This window comes from Sphaerodactylus townsendi, linkage group LG10 (assembly GCF_021028975.2).
Source record: "Sphaerodactylus townsendi isolate TG3544 linkage group LG10, MPM_Stown_v2.3, whole genome shotgun sequence".
NCBI classification, from domain to species: Eukaryota; Metazoa; Chordata; class Lepidosauria; order Squamata; family Sphaerodactylidae; genus Sphaerodactylus; species Sphaerodactylus townsendi.
Window position 1 is genome coordinate 50,090,678 of NC_059434.1, and position 25,460 is coordinate 50,116,137.

At 40.3% G+C, this 25,460-nt stretch overlaps 1 protein-coding gene across 6 annotated transcripts in view; it reads left to right on the forward strand.

Moving 5' to 3' along the window:
* The window catches only part of INPP4B (inositol polyphosphate-4-phosphatase type II B), a 281,318-nt gene that overhangs the window by 121,395 nt on the left and 134,463 nt on the right, over positions 1-25,460 (forward strand). For all 6 annotated transcript variants that reach the window (XM_048508966.1, XM_048508967.1, XM_048508961.1 and 3 more), the window contains 2 exons: positions 6,266-6,384; positions 9,577-9,693. In XM_048508966.1, coding sequence (XP_048364923.1) covers positions 6,266-6,384; positions 9,577-9,693 — 236 coding nt within the window. The remainder of the gene's footprint in view (positions 1-6,265; positions 6,385-9,576; positions 9,694-25,460) is intronic.

The following is a 25,460-nucleotide window of genomic DNA, read 5'->3' on the forward strand; positions in this document are numbered from 1 at the left end:
AAATATATTTTGCCCACTATTTTATTAATTTTGGTTAGATGTTGGTGGAGATTGTTTTAAGTTAATATAGAAATTTTGAAAAGAGGATTATCTTGGTTGGCAATAATCTGTGTAGTCACAAAATATGCAAGACAGTCCACAGAGATATCTCTTTTGATTGTATCTCAGTTATGTCTCTTGTTGTGATGTTAGCCCCCTATTCACCTGTTAAAGGATTGCAAGGCCAAGTAGATATAACATTGTTAACTTCCCCTCAGTCAGATGGAAGCTGCCATCTGTTCCCCATCTGTAGTTTCCTTTACTGTTTTTCTCAGGTTTAGCAAATATCTGAAACGTGATGAAACCAAAAGCACATAATTTCCCAAAACTTTGCTTAGTTTACCCCACTGCTTGTAATTTTCCTTCCTGATAAGTAAGCTGTATCTTTCCCATCATTAATTAATGGCAGTCTCCGAGGCAATTGAGCTGTCTGCACAGCGTGCCATTGGAGCTATAATTTTTCCCAATTAAAAAACCCAGAGTTTTACTTCTGTGATTTCATCAAATAATTTTATACCATATAGGTTTAACAACTATAATTTGTAACTGGCCAAAAAAAGAAAGGAAAGAACAGAAATGTGTCTGGATGGTTAGGCTGGTTGAAATACTGCCTATGGTTAGGCTCCACTTGATTTAAATGACCACTTGGGTAATTGTCTTGGCAGAATGTGCACCTACTATGTGAGAAGACCTGCATATGCATAGATCTGTATATGCATAGTATATGCTGTGTAACCAGTCTCCTTGAGATCAGTCCAGAGGTGGGATCCAGCAGGTTCTCACGAGTAGGTTACCCTGTTTCCCCGAATATAAGACATCCCCGGAAAATAAGACGTAGTAGAGGTTTTGCTGAAGTGCGAAATATAAGGCATCCCCCAAAAGTAAGACGTAGCAAAGTTTTTGTTTGGAAGCATGCCTGACGAACAGAATACAGAAATATAAGACATCCCCTGAAAATAAGACATAGCGCATCTTTGGGAGCAAAAATTAATATAAGACACTGTCTTATATTCGGGGAAACACGGTACTAATTATTTGTGTGTGCCAAGAGGGGGTTACAAATTGGTGATTTTGCCATGTGATTTTTGCCTTAGTTACGCCCCTCCTCTCAGCAGTAACGCACAGAACTTGAAGCAGTCTAGCAGGAGGTGCACCGGCGTGCGTGGCAGCCTGCGCCTGCGTGCATTCGTTTCCCGCCCAAGGACCGGCCGGCGCAGCGGCTGCATCCTTGCCACACCCCCGCCCAGGAATGCCCCACCCCCAGAATGCCCGGCCACGCCCCCGTTGTGTCCTGCCCAGCCCATTGGCGCTATGCCACAGTTTGAATCCCACCACCATGGGAACCTGTTACTAAAATTTTTGGATCCCACCACTGGATCAGTCTCCTTGAGATCATGGAATATTACTGCAGGATGAGAAAACATTTTAAAATGAAATTACTTACAAAGAGAATAAAATACTGGCCACTATCTGCTCAGGAGTGCATATTGCTTATTAAATGCTTTTCTTGAATTCATTGTAACTGTGCCAGACTTCTGAGAATCTGAAACTCAGGGCTAGGCTGCAGTGATAGTATCTAAGCTTAAAAAATATTGGGTGTTTATGTTGGGTGGGGTGGGGGTGGACAGGACTGATTTTGATTGAGTCTGTGGTACTAAGGTAACACTAACCTTTTGCTTACACCATCTCTTCAGCTGCTATCTCCCAGTGTTAAGGGAAAGACAAGTACAATGTAAGTGCTCATCTTCTCTCCCCCCCCCCCCCGCCCCCACTGTTACCAATAGCAGCTTGGGGAGAGAAGGCCAGGGAAGGAATCAGTCCCAGGGGAAGGCTGAAGTTTCTAATACCCCAAAACCACAATTCTGATTAAAATTCTATCCCCACCGCCACTGCCCAGCAGCTTCTTTACATATCAGAAGATCCAATCACAGATCCTCAGCATAAAGTATAGTATGGTTGTCAATGAAGTGTCATTGATGCTAAGGAAGTTTATGCACTGTGATAGTTCTGTGTAGCTTTCATTGCCACTGTGAATACAGAGGCATTTGGCAACAGACCATCTATGCAACAGTTTTCTTTACATGCTCATTTCCTCAGCATTCTACCACCCATGGCTGCCATTTCCTCTCCCACACCATAAAGGTCTTTTAAAAAATAGATAGCCTTAGGTGTTGTAGCATTATAATGTCATAAAAATATATCTGAACTCCCAGCTTACATATTTTAAAAAATATCTTGCTCCTTGTGGTGCAAAGATACAAGGGGACAGATGAGATACTTACATTTTTCTTAAAAATGAAAACTGGGAATTCATAGGAAGTATTAGGTAGATTGTTATCACATTATACCTTAGCAATATGTCAGTTACCTAAAAAAAACACCCTGTCCTATAAGGAAGAGTGGCAGCTGTGGGGAAGAGGTGCGGAGTCAAGATTAATAGTTCCATGTAGGAAAAACCTATTCATGAGTAAATGCTTTACAACACAGAGTATGCTAAGTTAATAATTAATAAATAAAATGACTGGCATGAAAAAAAAAACTTACCTAAAACCACAAAGATTTGCAAGTCATGTTCAGAACTGACTTGGTCTCCTACTCCAAATCATCTCCAAGGTTATTCTGTATGCTATATCCCAGCGCACAAGGAGAATCTCAGAGGGCGCTATAGAGCCGGACTTGCAATACTAATCAAAACTTCTTTATTTTCTGATGTTTTGACTCTTCCAGTTTGTGAACACTTGGCGCATGCAGTAAAGATAGCAGGGGAAGGCCGCAGTCTCATAATGATTAATGTTTACCTTCCCCCTAGCTCCATCAATAAGACAAGGGAAACACAGTGGCGTAAAATCACTGAATATTTAGAAACTTTACAACTTTCTAACAAATGCGATGAATGGTTGGTAGCAGAAGATCTTAATGCCAGGGTCGGTAAAGAAAGAGGTCCCCAAAAGTCACACATAAGGATCAGGAAAACGTTGCGAAGCTTGAGCATGTGGTGAGAGAGAGAGTGTACCTTGGTCACTATTAGCAACCAGGGACTGCACGTTCTACAAAAACAAGTGCCTCTGCTTGGATCCATGCCGGAGCAACAATAATAATTTAGCTGTCCGTTTATATTTTTGTTATATTTCATAAACTTACATTTCCTAAAAGTATTGTGTTAGTACACTGCACTAAAAGTACTTGTGTATTATTTAGTACATTGGGATGAAAATGGACCTTGTGGAGATGTAAGCCATTTAAGCATGGTCAATATTTCTCTTTGAACAAATAAATGTAGCTTGACCTTTAAAAAGACTGATGCAGAATATGACATTCTAGTAGGTTGCCAGATCAGAAACCTTATTTGAGTGTGACATTCAGGACTCACAGAGGCCATTGATTTGTGGAAGATGATTAGTATCTTGGTGGTTTTGACTGGCCTTAGAATGTCAGGTAAAAATTATTTTAGGTTAATTAATGAGATGACAGATTTGGACTTCTGTCATTACCTTTTAAATCTGGTGAGCAAATTATTATAATTTAATGCATTGAAAATTCTAAAATACTAAGTATTGAAACATAATTAACCTAACTTAGAATCATGCCTTGTTACACGTACTGAGCAGATTTTTAAAAGCTGAATTTGGGGTTTTTGAAAGTTTTTTGGTTATATTTAAAGCTTAATTGACTTCAGAGTGTTCAGAAAAGTGTTGAAGGATGTAAATAGATATTTGCTGAATTCTTCATGCTAAAGTGCACAGCTTTCTTAAAATTCATCAGATTACTAGTGGTGGTACTCTTGCATTATGTGGTCAGGACCATATGCTATTAGTTTGTCAATCTATAGAATTTTAGCAAGGAAGAGAGCAACTTTTGAAGTATTCAGTTTTGTTTTGTTTTGTTTGGGGACTGTCAATCTGAATGTTTAGGCATACCATTGACAAATGCTGAGATTGCAGTTAGGCAATGTTCCAGGTACTAAAAAAAAGTAACACTTTGCTTTTTTGTCTGACATGTGACAGTTCATTCAAGCCATGAGTACAAGTGCCAGGTCCATGCATCACGTTCTTCCCAGTGACTTCACAACAACATTTGCAACTGTCTTTGATCCATCCATCCAAGTATGAGGAGCAGTTGTTCTGGGTCTCAGACAGAGACAGGCCTCTTTCACCTCATCCTTCTTAGGCATCTTTAACTAGAGATGCCAGTACTCTGCTGTACTTACAGTCAAGCACTGTTCACTGGGCATACCTATGGTGAAAATAACATGAGTACACAGGAAGTGAGAATGAGCGTGCTGACCTTGTCACAACCTATGCATCATCAGTGATGCTCACATTCTGGCAAAGTCATCAGACATACTGTCTCCCCTCCTGCCTCCTTCGGAAATCCACTTGCTGCCAACTATTACTTGACATTGGCCCTTTCCCTTCTCCTCCATGGCTATTTCTGCTTCTACTCACCTTGTCACATTTGAGCTGTCTCACCACATGCTTCCCTTGCACCCAACTTCTCTGAACCCCACTTTCCTCCTTCGGTACTACACTGCTCTTGTTTCAAGCGTAGCACATTTTCCAGCTCTTGTCACTGGCATAGCTCCCTTCTTCTATCAGTCAAGAAACCTATAATGCCAATTCTCTCCTGTTGCTTTCTGGCAACAGAATTTGCTCCTGCTGCGGAATTTATTTCTCTGCTTGGTCATGATTGGCAGACATGTCAATCACTCCTTCTTCTCCTATGCAGTGAAAGGGAACGATTCAAGGGCTTAAATCAGCCTCCAATATATGTCAGACCTCTCACTGGATTCTCATTGGTGAGATAGCTTTTTCAGTTTAGGACCAGCTTTGTTGCCACGGGAAAAAGAAAAGTGCTAAACTCTATTTTTCCAGGTTCCTGACTCCTATCCAAAGTTGCATGGTGGTTGCCCTACTGTGAGGCCCAGGGGATTTGCCTTAGTTGTAAGACCTTTAGTGTTCCTAAATCTGATTTACGCTGGATGCAAAGACATATGTTCTGATTACCTTTTTAGTAACTATTGATTTTTACCATATCGTGTCGTAACTCATAAACTAGTACTTGAAAGAATGAAACTTACAATAGAAAATCCAGATTTTTAGACTCACTTATTTTTAGGCATAATATTTTCTTTAGGAATAAAATAATATGTTCCCATGATTGCAAGACACGTGGGTTGGGAGCTGCACTGAGGAGTGTGTAAGGGTATGAAAAAGCCCTCCAGCCTCTTTCAACAATGGTGGGGGTGCTTGTGGAGGAGGCAGGTAGAAACCCATGCAGCCTGCCAGTCTGTTGTTTAAAGTTTTCTTACAAAATATTTGTTCAGATACTTCAAAAATTCTTAGATGCAGAGGACCAAGGGAAGTGTTATGATATGTGCTTAGTGTTGAATGACTTTCCCTGGTTTGACTCCTGAAAAGATGCCTGGATGCATGTTTAACAAGGTTACAAATGGAAATAAAATTGGCAAGACCCTATCAATCATTACCACTGGTATGTATTACCTACTTCATAATGGAGACTTTCCCTGGCAATTAGCTCTATTATTTTAATTTATTTTAATTATTTATTTTAATTTTAATTGATACAGAAATTGGATGCTGCTTTTAAATTGTTTTTATATTTATATTTATATTTATATTTATATTGGTCTTATCACTGTTGTAAACCGCCCTGAGCCCTTCGGGGGAGGGCGGTATAAAAGTAGAATAATAAATAAATGAATGAATGAATGAATGAATGAATGAATGAATGAATAAATAAATAAATAAATAAATATTAAAAAATTTATATGACCTTATGGAACACACAATGTAGCATCATCAACAACTGGATTTAATTTGATATCCCTAAAGCAGTCACACACTATGCAGTTTACTCAATAAAATATGAATAAGTGATTTCGAGGCAAATTATGTGATAGTTGTGAAGTAATCCAATAGGATTTTAGAACCCCTGTGTGTGTATATTCACAAGAGTTGAAGGATCTCTGCAGAGAAACCTCACTAGGGCTAGTGAAAATGAAAAAACTGTATAGCTTCCAATATGTGGCTTTCTATTTCTGTAAGGGACTTCCAGTGGACTTCCTCTACTAAATCAGCTGCAAGTCTGTAGAGATTTAGCTCAGAAATGTGACTCTGTCTGCCTTGCTATAGAGCAAAGTTTCTACTATGATTTATTTTTACACTTTTCCTTCCTCCGCTCGCCTTCCCTCTTGTGTCCTTTTCAGCATGCAAAGATCTAGTAGCTCCTACTCGTGATCGGAAGCTGAACACATTTGTGCAGATCACAGTGGTGCATCCAGGGGAACAGACGTCAGTTAGATATTCAAGCACGGAAATTGTGGAGGTGAGCTCTTTCTTTGTTGCATCGCCGTTAGTCACTGAAAGACTGTCTTTTACTTCTCCTCCTTTCTTTCATTTCCTAAAGTCAGGAAAGCTGTTGTTGGTTTTTAGCTAATGCAGACAGCTGCAGCATAGAAAAAGTTCTTACAGAAAAATATGTAAACATTCGTGGTTCTTCATATAGCTGGAGCAGTGCTGGAAAAATATTGCTTCTCCCTTGATTTAAAAAATGTTGAAGTAACAAAATAAAAACTTTTGGTGAAGAAAAATGTTGGATCCTAAGAGAATTTTGTTTGTTTGTTTTAGTCATCCTTTTAATGCCATAAAAAATGAACGCTGCTTTTTATTGATAATATTGGTAGCCTCTGCTTACTGCATCTAACAGTAAAGCCTAAAGAGCTTTTCTGGGTTGTTGTCTGATCAGATTGTTACTGGAGAAACAAAGTTCCTGTTTTCTGTCATCAGTTAAGGAGTTTTGGAGTGTGCATTGGGGAAGAATACAGCATCTCCATAAAAGCATTTTTGACAATTAAACTGGGGTGCCTCCAAGCATACAAAAATTGCTTTTTGAGAAAACTTGTGGCCGGTTTTCTAGTTGTCACATTTTGAATAATCAGCAGTCTTAAAAGGGTAACTCATTCTATAAACAGCAGGATGTTTCAGTACAGACAGTTGGGCATGTTTTACTGCATTGGCTGGAACAGATTATTCATGTACATGGTGAATCATTTCCTATTGCTGGGCTCTGGGCAGACAGCTAGGTGTGTGTTCAAGCTCTTTTGAGTTACAAGCATAGAAAAGGGAAAATAAAATATAAATAAATATCAACTTATTTATATTTTATTTCACCTTTTCTATGCTTGTCAATTAAAAAAACATTAAAACCATTGCATAATGTTTAAAAACGCTAATAGCTGTCAAATGGCCAGGGTCCAATGAGCTACTTTAGACATTCTAATTTGAATACTAGATCCCCATTCTGGATTGAAAATCAATTGTGGAAGTTATCCTTTTTTAAAAAGAAGTTTGTCATTTCGAAGAGGCAACTTATTTAAGAAGTGTGCCCACAGTCTGCTGGGCTTGCAGAATAAGTGGCTCATTTCCTAGGACCCCAGGCTATAATTGTCAATGATAGTATAAGTAGTGAGAAGACATACTCATAATTTGTAGCAGTTTACAGTTCCCTTTATATGATGGGCAGATTTTGCTGACAGTTGAAGAAACTTACTACAAGTGACAATATGATTGAGGAAGGCTTCAAAAATTTAGATACTAGCTTTCCAGAATTAAATTGAATGCCCTTACAAATATTGCTACCTTTAAAAATATGAATATAGAAGAGCTAATAAATAATTGCAACTTTTCTATTTGGCCTTTCTCCTTAGAGATTTCAGGGAGAAAGTATTTGTTTTAAACATGAATATGAACATGTAACACAAATGTTTTTTTGACCTTTTTGGTTCAAACTTCTGATGACATGGTAGTAGTACAATTATTAAACCAAGAAACTAACCAACAAACACAAGCCACCAGTTTGCTGGACTTATGGACTCCTTCCTTCCTTCCTTCCTTCCTTCCTTCCTTCCTTCCTTCCTTCCTTCCTTCCTTCCTTCCTTCCTTCCTTCCTTCCTTCCTTCCTTCCTTCCACTTGAGGGCATGGGATCAGTCCCTGTCTGCTAGTCACAAAAGGTCAAGGAACAGTGGCTCTCATCATTAACATTTGAAAAGGCAAAGAGTTAGCAGAAGAAATGGGATGCCATCCTAACCTCGCCATGTTCACTGAAAATACTGCCAGATCTAGAGAGAAACCAGACTTCATTCTTACAAACATGACCTTTTAATTTTTATCTACTAAGTTACCTTGGTGTAACTATAACGTTAACGACACCATCCAAAGGGGGTTATCCACCTGTGGGAGTGGCGCATGGCTGTGCCACTGGGTTTGGCCTCCCTGGGGCTCTTGTCCTGGTGGAGGTGTGAATCCACTGGCATGTAACTGCCATGGCCCTTCCCAGTGATGGGATACAGTGCCAGCATCTCAGTGCCCCTGCTGTTGCCAGCATAGTGGGGGCAGACTGAGGGCATGGCTAGAGGAGGACCTGATTTTAGACAACTTTTTCCTGCCACATTACACCAGCTGCCAGGAATTCAGACATAAAGCACCAAACAGGTGGTGTAAGTCTGTGAAGCCCAATGGGGGCTTCTCGGCAGCAGGGAAACTTTTTCACTTTCCATGCCAACCCACCTCTTTGGGAAGCATCTCTGGGAATGGTAGGGCGAGCGGCGGTGGCACTACAACCAGCTGCTGGGCCTCCTGGATGGGGCTGCCCATCTTGAAGATGTGATATATGTAAATTGCATAGCATTAAAAATGAGGAAAAATAGAAAGACCTTCATTTGAGCTGACGTGATCAAATACAAGGAATTAGGAAGATAGCATTACTTACACTAGTATTACTTACACTAGCATTACTTACACTAGTTATTGTTAATAGGTCAAATATTATTTAAGGTATACTTATTTTCCAATTATGGCAGTGACCCTGACGACTTAATATGTCACCCAGTCATTATCACATGCTTTATCTGTTCTGTTTTAGGATCAAAAATTGGGGGTGTCATTGATGTACTCCCCCTCTTTTCTCCTCGGTTGTTATATGGTAATTACCTCAATAATTTCATGCATATATGGAGATAAAGTGGTGCCTGTAATAGCAGAGAGATATGAACATTCAAGAAGAATTTTGGTGAAATTTGCTGAATACTGGTACACAGCTATTTCTGATCCTGCCTAGTGCTCCCCATATCCCCCACCCCCCTGTTGCTTGAATTGTAATATGAGGCTGCCGAAATGAAGTACTTTCAAATATGGGTGGCTTAGATTATGAATGAATGAATTGCTGTCCTAATTAGAAAAGCTCTGATATATAATGACACAATCGCCTGAGGCTGTTAGTTGTGATGAACTCTGTTTCTGTGTCCTGAAACATCTATCTTCAGTGTGACTAAGCATTTGCTGTAGTGTTATATTTTGTGTTTCTGGCTCTGACAACTGGCAATCCAAATCTCTGTTTACTGTATGAGGATCACTGCCTTTGAAAAGCCTATGGTTTTTATGTCATTGTCTATAATAGCACGCAGCATGTTGCACAGCTGTTACCTTGCTAAATCTGAGCTGTTTGCCTCTTCCATACAGGGAACAAGAGACCCACTGTTTCTGACTGGTGTGACGTTTCCACCAGATTACCCTATCTATGAAGAAACTAAAATAAAACTAACAGTCTATGATGTTAAGGATAAATCTCAAGACACAGTAAGTGCTGGCAGTGCTTCTTTTGCTAAATATTGCCTGGCAGTGTGATTGGTCTTGTAATGAGTTGCTTTTGAGCCCTGGCCATCCTGTTGAAAAATGGTGGGTGTTGCCATGAAAGAGTCAAGATTGTGTGTGGCATTTCTGTTAAAGATGGCTTAGCATGTGGAATACACTGAACTAAGAAGTTTACTATAGCCGTAAATTCTTTGCTAGAAGCCTTTCTCTTGAGGTATGACAGAAAGATAATCAATTTGGAGTTTAATATTTATATGTTTATATATGAATCACGTCGAATATATTGTAACTTCATTCTTGCAGGCCTTTTGTTATTTTTTTATGGAAAGTTCTATATATTATATAACACTGGGAAACAAACTGTTTACAGGACTGGATAGCAAATTGCTTACAATCATGATGCTAGAAAAGGTTACATGAATAAGGTTTTCATTCCACCATATTTTAAAATTAAAATACTTTAAAATGTATTTATTTATGTTTGATGTCTAGTTCTTTAAGCAAGCAAAAATACTTTAAAAATTATTTGCCCGATTGTAGCCTGTTCTCCTTATGTTTATATTCAAGTATATCTTTTAAATACTTTGCAGGTGCTTTACAAATACAGGGGATATAAAAGGGGGGGATATAAAGAAGTTATGAGGCTTTTGTTGCCATATGACTCTTTTTGCTTCTGGAGGGAGAAAAAGTAAGGTACTCACATATAGACTGAAATGTTGTGGGCTCAGATTTTATTCAAGGACAATTTCAAAATGTGATCTATTGTTGCAGAAACCCCTAAAATTTTCTCACTGATCTTCCTTCATGTTTAGTTTGGATAGTAAAGACTACTTTGAACCTAACAAATCAAAATTATTGTGACATCTCAATAGAGTGAAAGAACAAATTGTGGTTTGTTGTTTTCTTGAGGAATCCATTGTGAATTCCGTAAAACCAGTTTAATCCCTGAAGTTTCTACGAATCCTAGTCATTGGCTATCTGAAAGAATAATTCTTTTATCTGATTCGATCCAAGTCACAACACATACATGGCTTTATTATTCGTAACAAGGGAGTTTTCCATATATAAGCAATGCATGAGGGAAAGGACAGGGAGCATAAACGTCCAAGGATTTTCAAGCCTTATTTTCATAACAAAAAAATGGTTTGTTGTTAGGTATTAATTTATTGTCAGATTTGCTTTTCCATTTGCGTTGATGCTAGCTAGGTGCTGTGAATAATCAGTCAACTGAAGAACAGTCCAGTATTACTTGAGAAGTGCTTTGTGATGCATACTTTTTTTTTTAAAAAAGAAAAAGACATTTAGAATTAATTTGTTTTGGTTGCATAGCATTGGGTTGAATCCATTTACTTCCAATAAATGAGGAATCTTCCTCCAATAACAGAAGCCTTAATGGAACCTTGGTTTCTTAGTTACTGAAAATGAGTTGTTGATATCAACTCAGTACTTCCAGTACTTTGCCGATGGGAGCCTTCAATCTTGTCATTTTCATAGAAGGAGAGAGAACTTCATGACTTGGTCATTGATTTGGAATTATAACAACTGATTCAGTATTTTACCACGTTGTGACAACTTATAGGGCTTCTGGTAGTTTTGGAACATGGCTGTATTTTTAAAGCATCTGCAAAGACTGACTGTTGTGGGTTTTCTGAGCTGCAGGGTCTGATAGTTTTTATCCTAATGATGAGATGTATTTTCTCCATGATACATCTTAACTGTGACATGCCTCTGAAGGTGCCAGCCATAGATGCAGTTGAAGCATTAGGAGAAAAAACTGGGTAAGACTAATAGTGTGATCCTGGGGCAAGTCCTCGAGTATCCCCTCAGGAGGTGCATAATATGACTCTTCTAGCGCTTGGCATAAATCTCCTTACTACAGTGCCAAAGCTTTACTGGGGAGCTGCTAAAAGGTAGTCACAGCCCATGGATCTGCATAGGGCAGTTCCACAGGGGTTGGGGAAGCATCCCTGTTGGCTTCCTGGCTGCAGCACAGCAAGCATTTTTGGAGATAGTGTGGCTGCGTCATCCCTGGCCACAGCCCAACTATCCCTCCTCAGGATTGCACTGCCCATCATAATGTGACAAGGAATTGGCCATTAAGATAAGCTTTATAGTCCCTGGACAAAGTTTAGTATAAAGGTTTAGTACCAGAAATGTTACCTAATGTGTGAAGGTTGGAGAAAGTGCATGAGAAGGAAGCAGGCAATGGGCACAAAATATTGTGGTGTATGCATCTGGTCAGTGGTACCAACAAAGTAGCTCAGACAGGATTTAGGTTTCCTGGAACAGCAGTGATACTCCAAGGTACTGTAAAGTTTATCACTACTCAGTGGTAGCAACATTTTTTTTTAATCCCTGCATTTTTGTTGCAAAAACAGACTCTCTCTTTCTCAGGCAACTTTTTTTGTGTTTGTTTCTGTTCTGGCTGTATGTATTCTGAGCAGAGGTGTATGGCCCTAGGGACAGGGGGTTCCCTCTGTCCCCGGGCATCACTAATCTGGTCATGTGGGGGGCCCGCAAAATTGGGGGGGGGCGCCACCACGTGACCAGAAAGACATTCATCAACATGGGTGTGGCCAAGGAAACCTGAGGACACCGCCCCTTCAAGCCCTGACTCCCGGCTCCATCTGGGAAGAGCAGAATTATCAAGCAAGCCTTTATTGGCATAGACAAAAGTACAACAATAGTAAAAAAAAACTGATTAAAAACATATACAGTACAGGAAATACATGTTAAGTGGAGGGAAATCTACTGGCATTTAGTAATTTCCAGGAGAAAGTCTGCCACTATCATACAGAGAGAAGGATCAGGATTGTCCAGCAAGTAGTGTAATCTAAATAAATTGGGGAGATCGGTAAATGTAAGAAGAGCAGAAGCAACTGAGGCTCTGTCCTCGTCGCCTTTGGTTTCTATGCAGTGCTTATAAAACCAAAGGAGATGAGGACGGAGCTGGCTGGAAGCCGGGAGCCAGGAGAGGGTGGGGCTGAGGCCCCCCTGAGCATAGCAGGGGGGCACCTGGAAAATGGCTGTCTCTGGGCGCCATTTTCCCACCATATTCCTCTAATTCTATCTGGTATTTTTGTAACATTTTGCTCCAATATAGTGTGTCATTTTTGAAATGACTGTTTAGCAAAAGAAAGAGTGTCATTGCTCTAACATATTGAGAATGCTGTGTCTTATACAACTGAGTACTTTAACAACAAACATAATTGAGTACTTTAGCAACATTAGCAATAGCAGATATGTTCAGTTTGTAAAACAGGAATTGACAATCATTCTCAAGTCTCTTACCCTGGAATTGGTGTAGCTGAGCTATTTCAGAACCCTGGGTTTTTTCATTTATGCAAGATATCCTTATCTTGTGGATAATTTTAAAATTAGTTGTAGAAACCATATACCGAAGAGAGTCACCTTCTTGAAAGATCTATGCTGACATCTGTTTCCACATCACAAATATTTTCCTCGCATATTGCCATAAGCCAGTTTACTTTATGTTTCACTGACTTAAGTCAGACCATCTCAAAAAAATGTTATAGATGAATTTTCTGTTAATATTGCAGTTGCCTAGATCATTGTTCTTTAAAATCGGGATTAGAAATACTCCCAACATTAGCCCAGTTTAGCTCTTCTATCTATCTATGTCAGGTTGACCTCTAATGACTTGATCACAAGCTGGCCCTTGTAGAGAAAGAAAGGTGGGATATCAGTTCTGAGCTAAACTGTTGTGATGATGACTAGAGCTGTCTTTCAAGTATAGTGCCTGTGACAGCACATCAATTAGTGCTATTCTGAGCAGAATTAACACCATTCAAAATCCATTGGTCAGTGAACTTGGAAGATTGCACATCATTTTTTGGTCAGCAGTTCCATGAGATCATTGTCTAGACTACATATTCAGTAGAAATGTGGTCTTGCCATCCTGGGACTATATCACTTCAGAAGGCCAGTGGTATAATGTTTATATGCCGAAGCCACTTTGAAACTCCCTGCACTGTCAGGAAAAGGGATTCCATTCCAGTTTTTATGTTGATGTTATTGACTGCGTAAATGCATATACACTGGTAGGATCTAATTTGCAGCAACCTGTACACAGTAGTATAGACCACATTTATCCAAGTGATTTTGTGAATGATTTTGTACAGGGCTACCCTATTATCTGCATAGAAAAAGCCTCCCTAGTAATTCATGTTTGCGTAGTTTTGGGAAATGTAGGGGAGTGGATGCATTTTTTATTTCCTCAGGCAGATCATTCTACAAGTTGGAGTCCGCAGCACAGAAGGTATTTATGTGAACAGTTGTTGATTTTGCCTATTTGCAGGTTGTCATCTGCAGAAGACCCTACTCAGAAGAACCAAGCTGTCATGGTGGAGTATAGGGAGAAGGATGGTCTTGCACAAATATGAAGGTTAAGGCCATTAAGGGCTTTGTGATAGCCAGGACTTTAAATTGAGCCATTGGGATAGGGAGCCAGAAAAGTGACTGCAGAATGGGAATAATATATATGTGTCACCTAGCTCTGGCTAATAGCTGAGTTGCAGCATTCTGCATCAATTGCAGTTTCCAAATGGATTCTGAGAGAAGACCAATATACAGTACATTACAGTGGTATAATCTCAATGTAACTGGATCCAGGTGGCCAGGCCAGCTGTATCAAGGCAATGAGACATTTTTTCAGACTAGGCTGAATTGGAATAAAACTACTTTTAAAGCTGCATTCACTTCTTTCTCCAGCAATAATATTGGGTCCAGTGTAATCTTGAGCCTTGTCAATCAAGTTGGCATGAATCAGCTGAATTCCATCGAAAGTGAGGTCCTCTGCCTTCCCAACCAGCATTACTTCCATCTTTCCAGGATTTAATTTCAGTTTGTTCACTCTTAGCCAGGAGGCTCCAAACTACAGGCCACATCTGGCCTTCTGCAAGATTTTATCCAGCCCATAGAGGTGAGCAACCAGCTTTGATACAACCCAGCGTGGCTGGCCTGACAACTGGGCTAGGAGTCTGGGCTAGAGGCAGGACTCTGTGAGCTAGTTGGAGAGTGGCAAGCATGGTCCTCAGCAGCCAACAGAGGCTGTCCTTTCCTCCCAGCCATTTAAACAGAAGGGACATTCACTGTCTAATCTGTCCTCGGAGTGGGCTAGACCAATGGCCTGTAGGCCAGTGGGGGAGCGGAGGAAAGTCCTGACCAGCTGAGCAAGGTCATCTGGCAGGTGGGGAGGGGGAGGGGAATAGGATTCATAGGGGTATAAAGGGAACTGGATAGGGAAGAAAGGGCTGGCTAGGAAAAGGTGTCGGAGGAGGGCAAGGCCAAGGAGAGCATGAGGAAAGAATAGCACTGTCTCAGCAGGCAGTAGGAAGCCCATCATGGGACTTGGAGACTGGGGCGGTTGCATAGCTCCAGCCCTGAAGTCTCTTGAATTTCATGTGGGACGGAGGCTGAAGCAGGCGAGCCCAGCCCAACTCGACTTGCAGTTCTGCATAGAACTCCACCGTGGCAGCCTCCGGGTTCCATGTGGAACTCAAAGACAGATATTCTGCTGGTGGAGTTCAGGTAAGTGAAGGGGGGAGCAAAGGGAAGGTAGAGATAGGGGTAAAATTCAGATTTGGGCATAATGGACTCAGTTTTTTTCAGGAATCCTAGATTTTCTAATATGGGGCTTCAGAAATATCCAGAATTTCCCCCCAAATTCTGGCCCATTAAATCCAATTTTTACTGGACTTTTTTTTTGTACACCTCTAGTGCAGGGTAATTTATTGTATATTACACTATTAGAAAAACAAATACTGACAACTATAATTATAAAGGATATTTGGAAGCATTGGGCAAGAGAATCAGATTATTTGATATTCTTCAATAAAAACAGCCAGAAGCATTGTGTTTGCTTTTATAATATAAGTAATTAATATGGAGGGGATATTGTATTTTTCTTTTTTTAATGTTGTTATTCGTTGAACTGGGATAACATTTCTGGGGGGAAAAGAAAAATACTATGTGGTAGGGAAAATGAGAATTATTGCTGGTAATTCAACTAGTATGTAGTGTAGGGATACTCACAGGATAGATGACAGGTTGGGTTGTATAAGGGTACAGTTAATTTGGTCCACAAACTAAATACTTCTATTCCAGGTCTGCGCAATGCATGACCAAATGAACAGAGGCCAATTAGCCATATATGTCTTTCCACAAGGGATCTAATCAATCTCCAGGTTTTGCCAGGAATATAAAAATAGTAAGGTTGTTGAGCACGAGAGCAGCCAAAATGGATTACTATTTTCATCCTGATACATTGCTAACTGAGTGTATGCTTGTTCTGGTTTACTGAGCTTTGTTTTAGGCTCTGCTGAGTTAGATCAGTTCCTTCAGGGATTAGGTTTATTAATTTTTGGAATAAAAATAAGCTTTCAAGTGTACCACACTACATCATGCATAAATGTTTCTTTATGTTTTATTTTCATATGCCATGGATGCAAGACTGACTGGGTGGGACATTTCTTTTTTTAAAAGAATGTTATCATTAGACCATAAAGTAACATAACAGATGTCCTTTATTGCACAACACTTTGGTTCTACAGTGTTAGGGATTCCAAGAGGCTGCATCAGCACACTAAAGTTTTGTATTCTTGTTCTTGAGAGCCTCTTTTTTGTTATTGAACTTCAAACAGTATCTCAATGAAATAACTGAGGATGTTTATGAAGCCAGCAGACCTATAATTTGGAGACATGGATGGTTTCTCGAAATCTGACTTTTGATGGCATCTGACATTTTGCTGTCACCAAAGCTGCCTATCTCTTAGTTCAAACTTAAAGGAAGAGAAAAAGGGGAAGTATTCCTTTCAAAATGCAAGTAGACAGGCCATGAATATATCTCTGTTAACAACACTAAAAATTCTGTTCTCCTTGGTAGATGTGCAGTCTTTCTCCTGCAGTTTTTCTTTTGCAGTCTCAACAGACTGTCAAAGATGTTCTCTGTGCTGCCTACTACGGTAGTTGCTGACTATCTTTTCTGTGCAGTAATACCCTAGTATCTTTTCTGTGCAGTATCCTTTCTGTGCAGTAATACCTTAACTGGACAAAAATGATTTGTCCTCACTTGCAGTATGTCAGTCAATAAAATGCATACGTGGGTGGCTGTCAACCAGAAACATGCCTCACTAGTTCCTAAGGAAATTAGATTTATTTGAAGAGGATGAAGCAAGATATGTTTCTAGTAGATAATGCCAAGCTCTTTGAAGTAGCAGTTTTAGTGTGTGCTTCTCTTTGGCGGAGTCCGCACAGGCCAAAAACAGTGCCTCTGAAATGTTAAAAACACTCTCACCCCCACCAGGTGTAAACGCTGTTTCCCTGCTGGCACTGTGGGAACGGCACCGGGTTGGAGGCACCATTTTCGGCGCCTCCATTTTCCCTCACACTTACTTTCTCTCCTTCTGGAGCTCCGAAGGGATGGGGAGGCATGCCCACGCTGCTCTTAGACCCCCAGGGGTTGGAGAGCAGCATGGGTGTGCCTCCCTGTCCCTGTGGAGGGAGAGAAAGTAAGTGTGGGGAAAGAAAATGGAGGTGCCTCCATGTGGAGGTGCCCCCTCAGGCCGTGGCTGCTTTATGGCCACTCGCACTTCAGCATGCGAATGGCCCCAAGACTCCACCAGCATTATATATGCCAGTGGGACACCGCTGTAGGGGTCCATGTGGAATCTGCCTTTGTGTTGTTGCAGGATGATTTGGAAGAGAAAAAAACTTAGCAACAGTAATATAAGTAAAAGTATGATCTTATTGATTTTACCCCAATAATGATCATGTTGCTTGAAATGTGTAGGGAATGAATGTAATAACAACTTCAAAATACCTCTGGTATACTTTTTTCTGACAGTAATTTTTGTGCAGCAGTGGACCTTTCTGTTTTGTTGGGAAAGAAAATTTGGAACATTCTGCTTTGACCACTCTGAGAAGCATACAGCATGATTACTTTTAGTTCTGGCTGTTGTCGGTTTTCCAGGCTGTGTGGCCTTGTTCTGGTAGTTTTTGCTCCTAACATTTCACCAACATTACTTCCATTGTCACTAATGAGAGCCTGAGGATACTTGCAAAAGCAACTAACATTAATGATAATTTTTTAAAAAAAAGGTTATCCAAGTTCATGGTACTATTTCATTAATGCAGAGTAGTGAAAAAAATCCTCTTCTTCATGGCTACTTAACTAAGGAGTTGCAGAATTTATCCAGTCCTATATTTGAAAGATCTGGATCATATCAGTGTGGGATGCCTAAGGAGATTATTTGACTCAGACCAGAAAGTGGCTAGGTTACTAGTGCATTCTGTGTCAGGTTGAATTGGCGTCATTCCATGCTCTCAGCTGCAGATAGGTACTTCAAAGATTTCATGCAATTTTTTCTGCCATATATAATTAGATCCATATAATTGTCTCCTTTGTAAAGTGGCCACTATCTTCAATGTACAATGCAGAGTAATAGGAACATTTTAAAAATTAAAATGTTAGTCCATCTGAAACTTAGATTGAGGAGTATGATTGATGAGTTTTCAATAATATCTGGTTATGAGTTTAAAATCTCTGTTCTAATTTTTTCTGGTTGATGTTCCAGATTCTGAAATTAAATGTCAGAAAGTTATTTTAGGTCTTATTTCAGAAAGATGCAAGAATTAATTGGAAACAAACTAAGCAGAAATGGAAGATTGGGGGTGGGGGTTGTGCAAAACTAAATATTTCTTTTTTACTAACATATCTCAAAGATTCAGTGGTTAATTCATTGGCTTCAGGACATGATATACGCTTTGATACAGACTGAACTAACCTCATCTATACCATTGGAATTTTTGATAAAAGAGGAAAAATTCTATTTTAAAAGATCTAAAATAATCAGCAGTATTAAGTAGCAACTCAGATTTGCCTCTCGCTCCTCCCTGTTGGCACTCACTGTTCTTGAATTAGACTTAAAATTTAAGATGGACTGAACGCATTAAGTGGAAAGTTATTAACTAGAACATTTCCATGGAGTAATTAAAATAATGCAATTGTAGCCTATGAAACAGTACATCAGAGTAGTGGTTATTCCGTTGCTTTGTATATTTACAACTACATAACTTGGTGCACCATAAAATTTATAAAGGGGAACTGAGGGCAGTGATGAAAAAGTTCAATGTTTATATCAATGTATAAATATCCGTTTATTATAATTACTAGCAGCAAAGTCCATTGTGGGGAGAGATACAATGGTCTCTAGCAAAGTGGGGGAGAAAACAAGCATTTCCCCTCAGTGGGCTTTACCAGGGTGGTAGTGACCCCCTCTCATCCTGGCATGCCACCTACCTGGTCCTGAGTCTGTGGCTTGGGGTGGGGATAGGTGGGAAAGTGAGGGTTGGGGAAGGGTGGAGAGGAATGATTTGGAGTAGGGGTAGAAAGGTGATACTTTGGGTGGGGGTGGAAAGGTAAGGGTGAGGGTGGGGGAAGGTAGGAAGGTGTGGCTTTGGTTGGAGAGAGGGTAGAATGGGGAGGCTTGGGTGGAGGAGGGTGGAATTAGGAGGCTTGGGGTGGGGAGGGTTGGAAGATGAGGCTTGGGATAGAGGAGGGTTGAAAGATGAGGCTTGGGGAAGGGGTGGAAAGGAGTGGCTTGGGGTGGGGGAGTGGAAAGATGAGGCTTGGGAAAGGGTGGAATGGGAATGCTTAGAGTGGAGAAACTTGGAGGGTGTTGGCGAGCCAGCACAGCTGTGGGCACCAAGGTGCTGCTGCTCCGCTGGCTGGGCTGCACTGTTGGGGATGGAAAGAAGTGAGCTGGTGTTGGTGGGTTGGCAGAGCAGTGGGCATCAAGGCATCACTGCTTCACTGATTGGGCTGGGCTGTTGGGGATGGGAGAAAACAGGATGGTGTTTGTGGGGCAGGCAGAGCAGCAGGTGCCAAGGTGCCACTGCTCTGGCAGCCAGGCTAGGCTGTTGGGAGTGGGGGGAAGCGGGACGGTGTTGATAGGCCAACAGAGTAGTGGGAGACAAGGCGCTGCTGCTCCACCAGCCAGCCTGGGCTGTTGGGGGTGAGGGGAAGCCATGACAGTGTTGGCAGGGCTGGAGGAGAAGCAGGTGCCAAGGCACCTCTGCTTTGCCAGCCAGGTTGGGCTGTTGGAGGGGGAAACAGGATGGTGTTGACAGGTCGGTGCAGCACCAGATGCCAAGATGCCACTGGTCCGCCGACTGGCCTGGGATGTTGGATGTGGGGGGAAACCAGGATGTTGTTGGCAGGGCTGGAAGGGCAGCAGGCACTAAGGCCCTGCTGCTGCACTGGCCAGGCTGGGCTGTTGGAGTGCGGGGGGGGGGGAGTGGGATGGCGTCAGTGAGCAGGTGGAACATCAGGTGTCAAGGAGCCACTGCTCCACCTGCTGCGCTGAAGTCCAAAAGGATGGCTATAATAAAATCTGAGACAAATGTGTGAAAACTATGAGGAAATAATTAATAGCCTTAAACCTATTCTTGTCCATTCCAATTCCTCAACGCAACACAGGCCTGCCCATAACAGCTGGTTCGACCAGGAATGCAGAGCATTAAAGAGGAAACTACCTAAAAGATTGAAATTTACATGGCTCTGTAATGAACCAGCAGAATTTCTCAAATAACCACACTTAGAACACAGTATAAATCTCTGCTTAGGTAGAAGAAAAAATAATATGCTAGACACCAATGAGAAGTAGTAACTCAAGCTGTGGCTGAGAAAAACGAAACCCATTTCTGGGGTTTATTTTCAATTGGAATTGATTCCCATTGCTTAACATTAAATGCACAGATACCTGGCAACTCTTGGTTTGCACACTTTTCTCAAATCTTTGATTCCCCTGTGGCCCTCTTGCCACCCAGACCTAACAATAAATGCTGCTCTTGACGATATGCGTTTTTCCACAGATTGGCCCCCAGTAAGGGAGAAAGAAATAGAGAATTTGATCCGCATTATTAATACTGGAAAAGCTCCTGGAGTAGACCTAATTTCCACAGATCTTTTAAAAATATTTCCAACATGGTGTGTGCCAATTCTTGCCAAACATTTCACGCAGATTAATGGCACAGGCAGTTTTCCCAGTGGATGGGAAACTAGCATAATTGTCCCAATTAATAAAAAAGGGGATAAAGCAGACCCAAACAACTATCGACCAATAATCCTTTTGAATACCGCCTCCAAATTATATGGCAAATACCTCCTCCTGAAATTAGAAGAATGGGAAACTGAAAATCAGGTATTATATCCACAACAGGCAGGCTTTAGAAAGGGACAGTCCACTGCTGATCATTGCGTAGTGCTATACCAATTAGCTTATTCAGCCATGAGCTGCCCAGCTAAAGCTTTATATACTGCATTTGTTGATTTGGCTTCGGCGTTCGACTCAGTAGGGAGAGACTTTGGTGGAAATTGGCAAACATAAATATAGACAAGCGCTTGCTTTTCCTCATTAGAGAGCTACATAAGGATACACACTTCAAAGTCAGAGTGAATGCATCAGGCTCTTTAACAGATGAGATCAGAGCAAGGAAAGGAGTTAAGCAGGGCTGTTTACTTGCCCCTACACTATTTAACTTGTTTATCAATGATATAATTCCTATACTCGCCGGCCCTGAATTTGTTGCTCCCTCCCTAGGAAAGCAAAACATTTCAAGTTTGCTATATGCAGACGACATGGTCCTGGTCTCACTAACAAAGAATGGTTTAAAGAGACTTCTATACAGCCTGGGCGAGTACTGTAGAGAGGAGGCACACACTATAAATTATTCTAAAACCAAGGTAATGGTGTTCAAGAAGAGATCAGAAAAACATAGATGGAGCATCCTTAATATTCCTATTGAGCATTGCAACTATTTTAAATACTTAGGCATAACATTTGGTCCCTTATTAAATTGGAGTGCTCATATAGCAGTCATCAAATCTGCCGCTCAAAAATCAATCGGTCCAATTCTGAGATTCTATCATACAAAAGGCGTCCATTTAGTAGATCCAGCTTAAAAAATCTTTAAAACTAGAGTTATATCTATGCTACTCTACGTCGCAGAGATCTGGGGATGGAATGTAGAAGTTCTGCATAAAATGGAAACCATCAAAAATTCCTTCCTTAGACGAATTTTGGTCCTTTCCAAGGGGACACCAGCGGCTTTTCTCAGGGCAGAACTTGGCTTGCCTTCTGTTAAAGCTCATACTCAACTGGCAATTTTGGAATTCATAAAAAAGAGTTCCTTAAAGCCTACTTCATTTGGTAGCCAAAGTCTGCAGATTTTATTAAAGTATTCCAAGTTACGTGATACTTCTCTAAATAATATTCTGCATAGCTTTATTGTCCCAAATGATTTAATGCTCTTGCAAAATACTAATCCCAATTTTCGAGACTGGATCTTTAGAGGAGACAATTCCATGGACAGAAATACAATTCTACATTCTAAGTTTGCCCCATAGTATAGCCTCATTTAAAAAGACCCTTACAGAGCCTCTTATCTTGTAGGCATAAGTCAATACAATATAAGAAAGGTTCTGACCACATTACACTTTCAGTCAATGCCAACAAAGTATTTAGAAGGCAGATATGCCAAAATACCATTGGAGCAGAGAATTTGTATTTGCAGGCGTGAAGTAGAAGATCTACCACACTATGTCCTGAATTGCCCTTTGTATGATGAGCCAAGTTCTTTCTTAGCTTTATATCTGTGCCCCAGATGTGCCCCCTGGATTGGGCTGCCCATTTTCTGTTTCAGCCCTGTTTAAGGAAAATATCTGTAAAAGGCTGTACTTGTTGTTGCTAAGAACTGCAAAAAATTATAGTAATGTGAGAGACTATTGTTGGCTCTGTAATTATTTAAAGCCTGAGTTTCTCCATCTGTGGTAGTATTGTGATAAGACAAAAGTTTTTTTTAAATAATACAAGTTTATTGACTGTGGGTTTTCAATTTAAGATAGACAATATGGTTGAAATTGTCTTACTCAACTGTGTAGCACCTATTCCCAAACAATATCAGATGAAATGTTTATATCTATTGATGGATGGAAGAATTAGCTATGCCTAGATAGGAAAGTCACATTTTAGGTCATCACTTGTAGAATGGTAAAGTAAAATATTTGTTCAAATTTTTGAAGCTAACTTTATTGAAAAAGCATCAGGCTATTCAAAGAATAACTAGTCTATAAGACACTGTGATTTAAAGGATTCAAAAAGAGTTACGAGAAAATTAAGAGAATTAAAAATTAGCTAGTTACGTTTTTTAATTTGTTTCATTGACAGTTTAAATTAGATGTATGTTGATTTGTTTTATGTACCTTCTGTTGGCCATTTGTTTACCTTTATTGTATGATATTAAAGTTTAGATAAAAAGTAGAACTGAGACTGACCATTGTATGGTGGTTTTCATGCATTAATCAATGAGTGCCATTTGTTCGGCTCTGCCAAGCACAGCAACACACAAGTTTCTGTTCCCCATATCAAGCAATAGTGGGCAAGCCACAAGTTCCCGTGTGTTCTCAGATAAAACCATTTTATGAGCTGTCCTTTTTAATTTGACCAAAATGAAAAAGACACCCACCTCTTGGTGAGGTTCAAAGATTTTTAAAAATTACTATTCTTGTCCTTATTTTTTCTCATGAAAAGGTGTGGCTTCTTCTCAGGAGGTTTATGTGTTAACCACACTCAAGAATCTAGATTAATTTATCCACATTAATGCTGGATTCTCCATGCCATGACCCTTTCTTTGCTCAAATACTCTCCAACTACCACTTACAACTTTTTTCTTTCAGTTTAGCTATTCTTTCTTGGGTTCAAATTTGGTAGATAAACACAGCAGAGACATGGCATGCTCACACCCTCCTGCAATCTTGTACAGCATGGCTGTCGCCAAGAAGTCATTGACTGTCTTCCACCTGTCTTCCCTTCAGAGATGTGATGACAGAGGAGGAAGAAAGGAGTGCAAATCAGTACAGTATTAGAGAGAAGGAAAAGAAATAATCCCCTCCCCAAAATTGTGTGAGTTGTCCTATTGCCAAGTAGCTAGAAAGATCTCTAGCTAACAAGGAAAAACGTGAAAAGCAGTGCATTATGTTGAACTAAATACAGGATTTGGGAAAAGGAAATCCTCAATGTTTATTCTGTTTCTCACTTCTTCTGTGGTTTTATTGCAGCTCTCCAGTCTGTAATTTGACAAGAGTCTTACTTCTCTCCCCTGACAGTTTTACTTAAATTAAAAGTATCTCAAATGTGGAGTATGAATATAGCTACCTTCCACTGTAATTTAATCTTATTCACATCATGTTTGCAGCTATAATTATGTAATATAGCTTTCAATACTTTGATTTTACACATACCAAGTAACAGTGGATGGTTTTAGGTGGCTGGCACTTGATCTGACAATAAAGAGTTACTAAATGGTTTTCAATGCCTATATTTCCTAACAGTGTATTTTCATTTCTCCACTATGCTTTAACACCAGATTTTCATTAGACAAGAGTTGGCAAATGATGGTAAAGATCTTTTTGCTAGTGTATCTCAAGATGCAATTTAATTTGGCATTACAGTATTTTTGGAGATACTGTTTCCACTGTTTCAACTCAGGCATATTACCTGTATTTTATGTGACTCTTAGAAGAGCAGTTTTTGCTGTAGCTATACATACATGTGCTATACATACATTTAATATTTTCCCTGTTCCAGTAAGTTGGCTAACTGATTGAGAGCCAGCGTGATGTAGTGGTCAAGAGCAGGTGGATTCTAATCTGGAGAACCAGGTTTGATTCCCCATGCCTCCACCTGAGTGGCAGAGGCTTATCTGGTGAACCAGATGTGTTTCCACACTCCTATATTCCTGCTGGGTGAACTTGGGCTAGTCACAATTCTTTGGAACTCTCTCAGCCCTACCTACCTCACAAGGTGTCTATTGTGGGGAGAGGAAAAGAAAGGAGTTTATAAGCCACCTTGAGTCTCCTTACAGGAGAGAAAGGTTCTTCTGATTCTGATTCCTGTGGTGAATTCCTTCTTTCATATGCACTAGATCATATATTTTTTTCAGAGCCTTAAGTTTTTAAGCAAATAAACTGAACTAAACAGTTTAATTCATGTACAGGAAATTTTACTCAATGTTCGAAAGATTACTATTTTAAAATATGTATTCTGTTTTTGTATATAAAGTTATAAAATCAAACTCTGCAACTGTACTCTTTCTTATTCTCAACCTAGTCTTAAATCAAGATATACATTTGAATCAAAATTCAGTGCAAATATAATCTCTCATTCAAATTGGGTGTATGTGATTATTTGCTTACTGTCTTTCTGAAATTTAACACAGATTACAAAATTAAATCATAATGTGGAGAACTGGGATCGATTCCCCACTCCTCCACAAGAAGTCTGCTGGGTGACTTGGGCCAGTCATAGTTCTCAGAACTCTCTCAGCCTACCTGGAGATAGGCAATGGCAAACCACTTCCAAATGTCTCTTGCCTTGAAAAACCTAGAGGGTCACCATAAATCATCTGTGACTTGATAGCACTTTCCAACACCACCACAAAAGTCCTCATAAGAGAACTCATAGGTGAGGTTGCATCTGATTCCTCCTCTTTGCTTCCTGCACCCGTTCTCTTATCGTTGGTCTCAGAGGCGTAGCAGGGGAAAATGGCTCCCCCCACCCATGCCCCCACCCATGCCCCCACCCCCCCAGTTGGTAGCAGTGCTTTTCTCAGCTTCCTATTACCTGTTCCCACTTAGCCACGCCCCCCCAGAGGCAGTTGTACCTGTTGTAGTA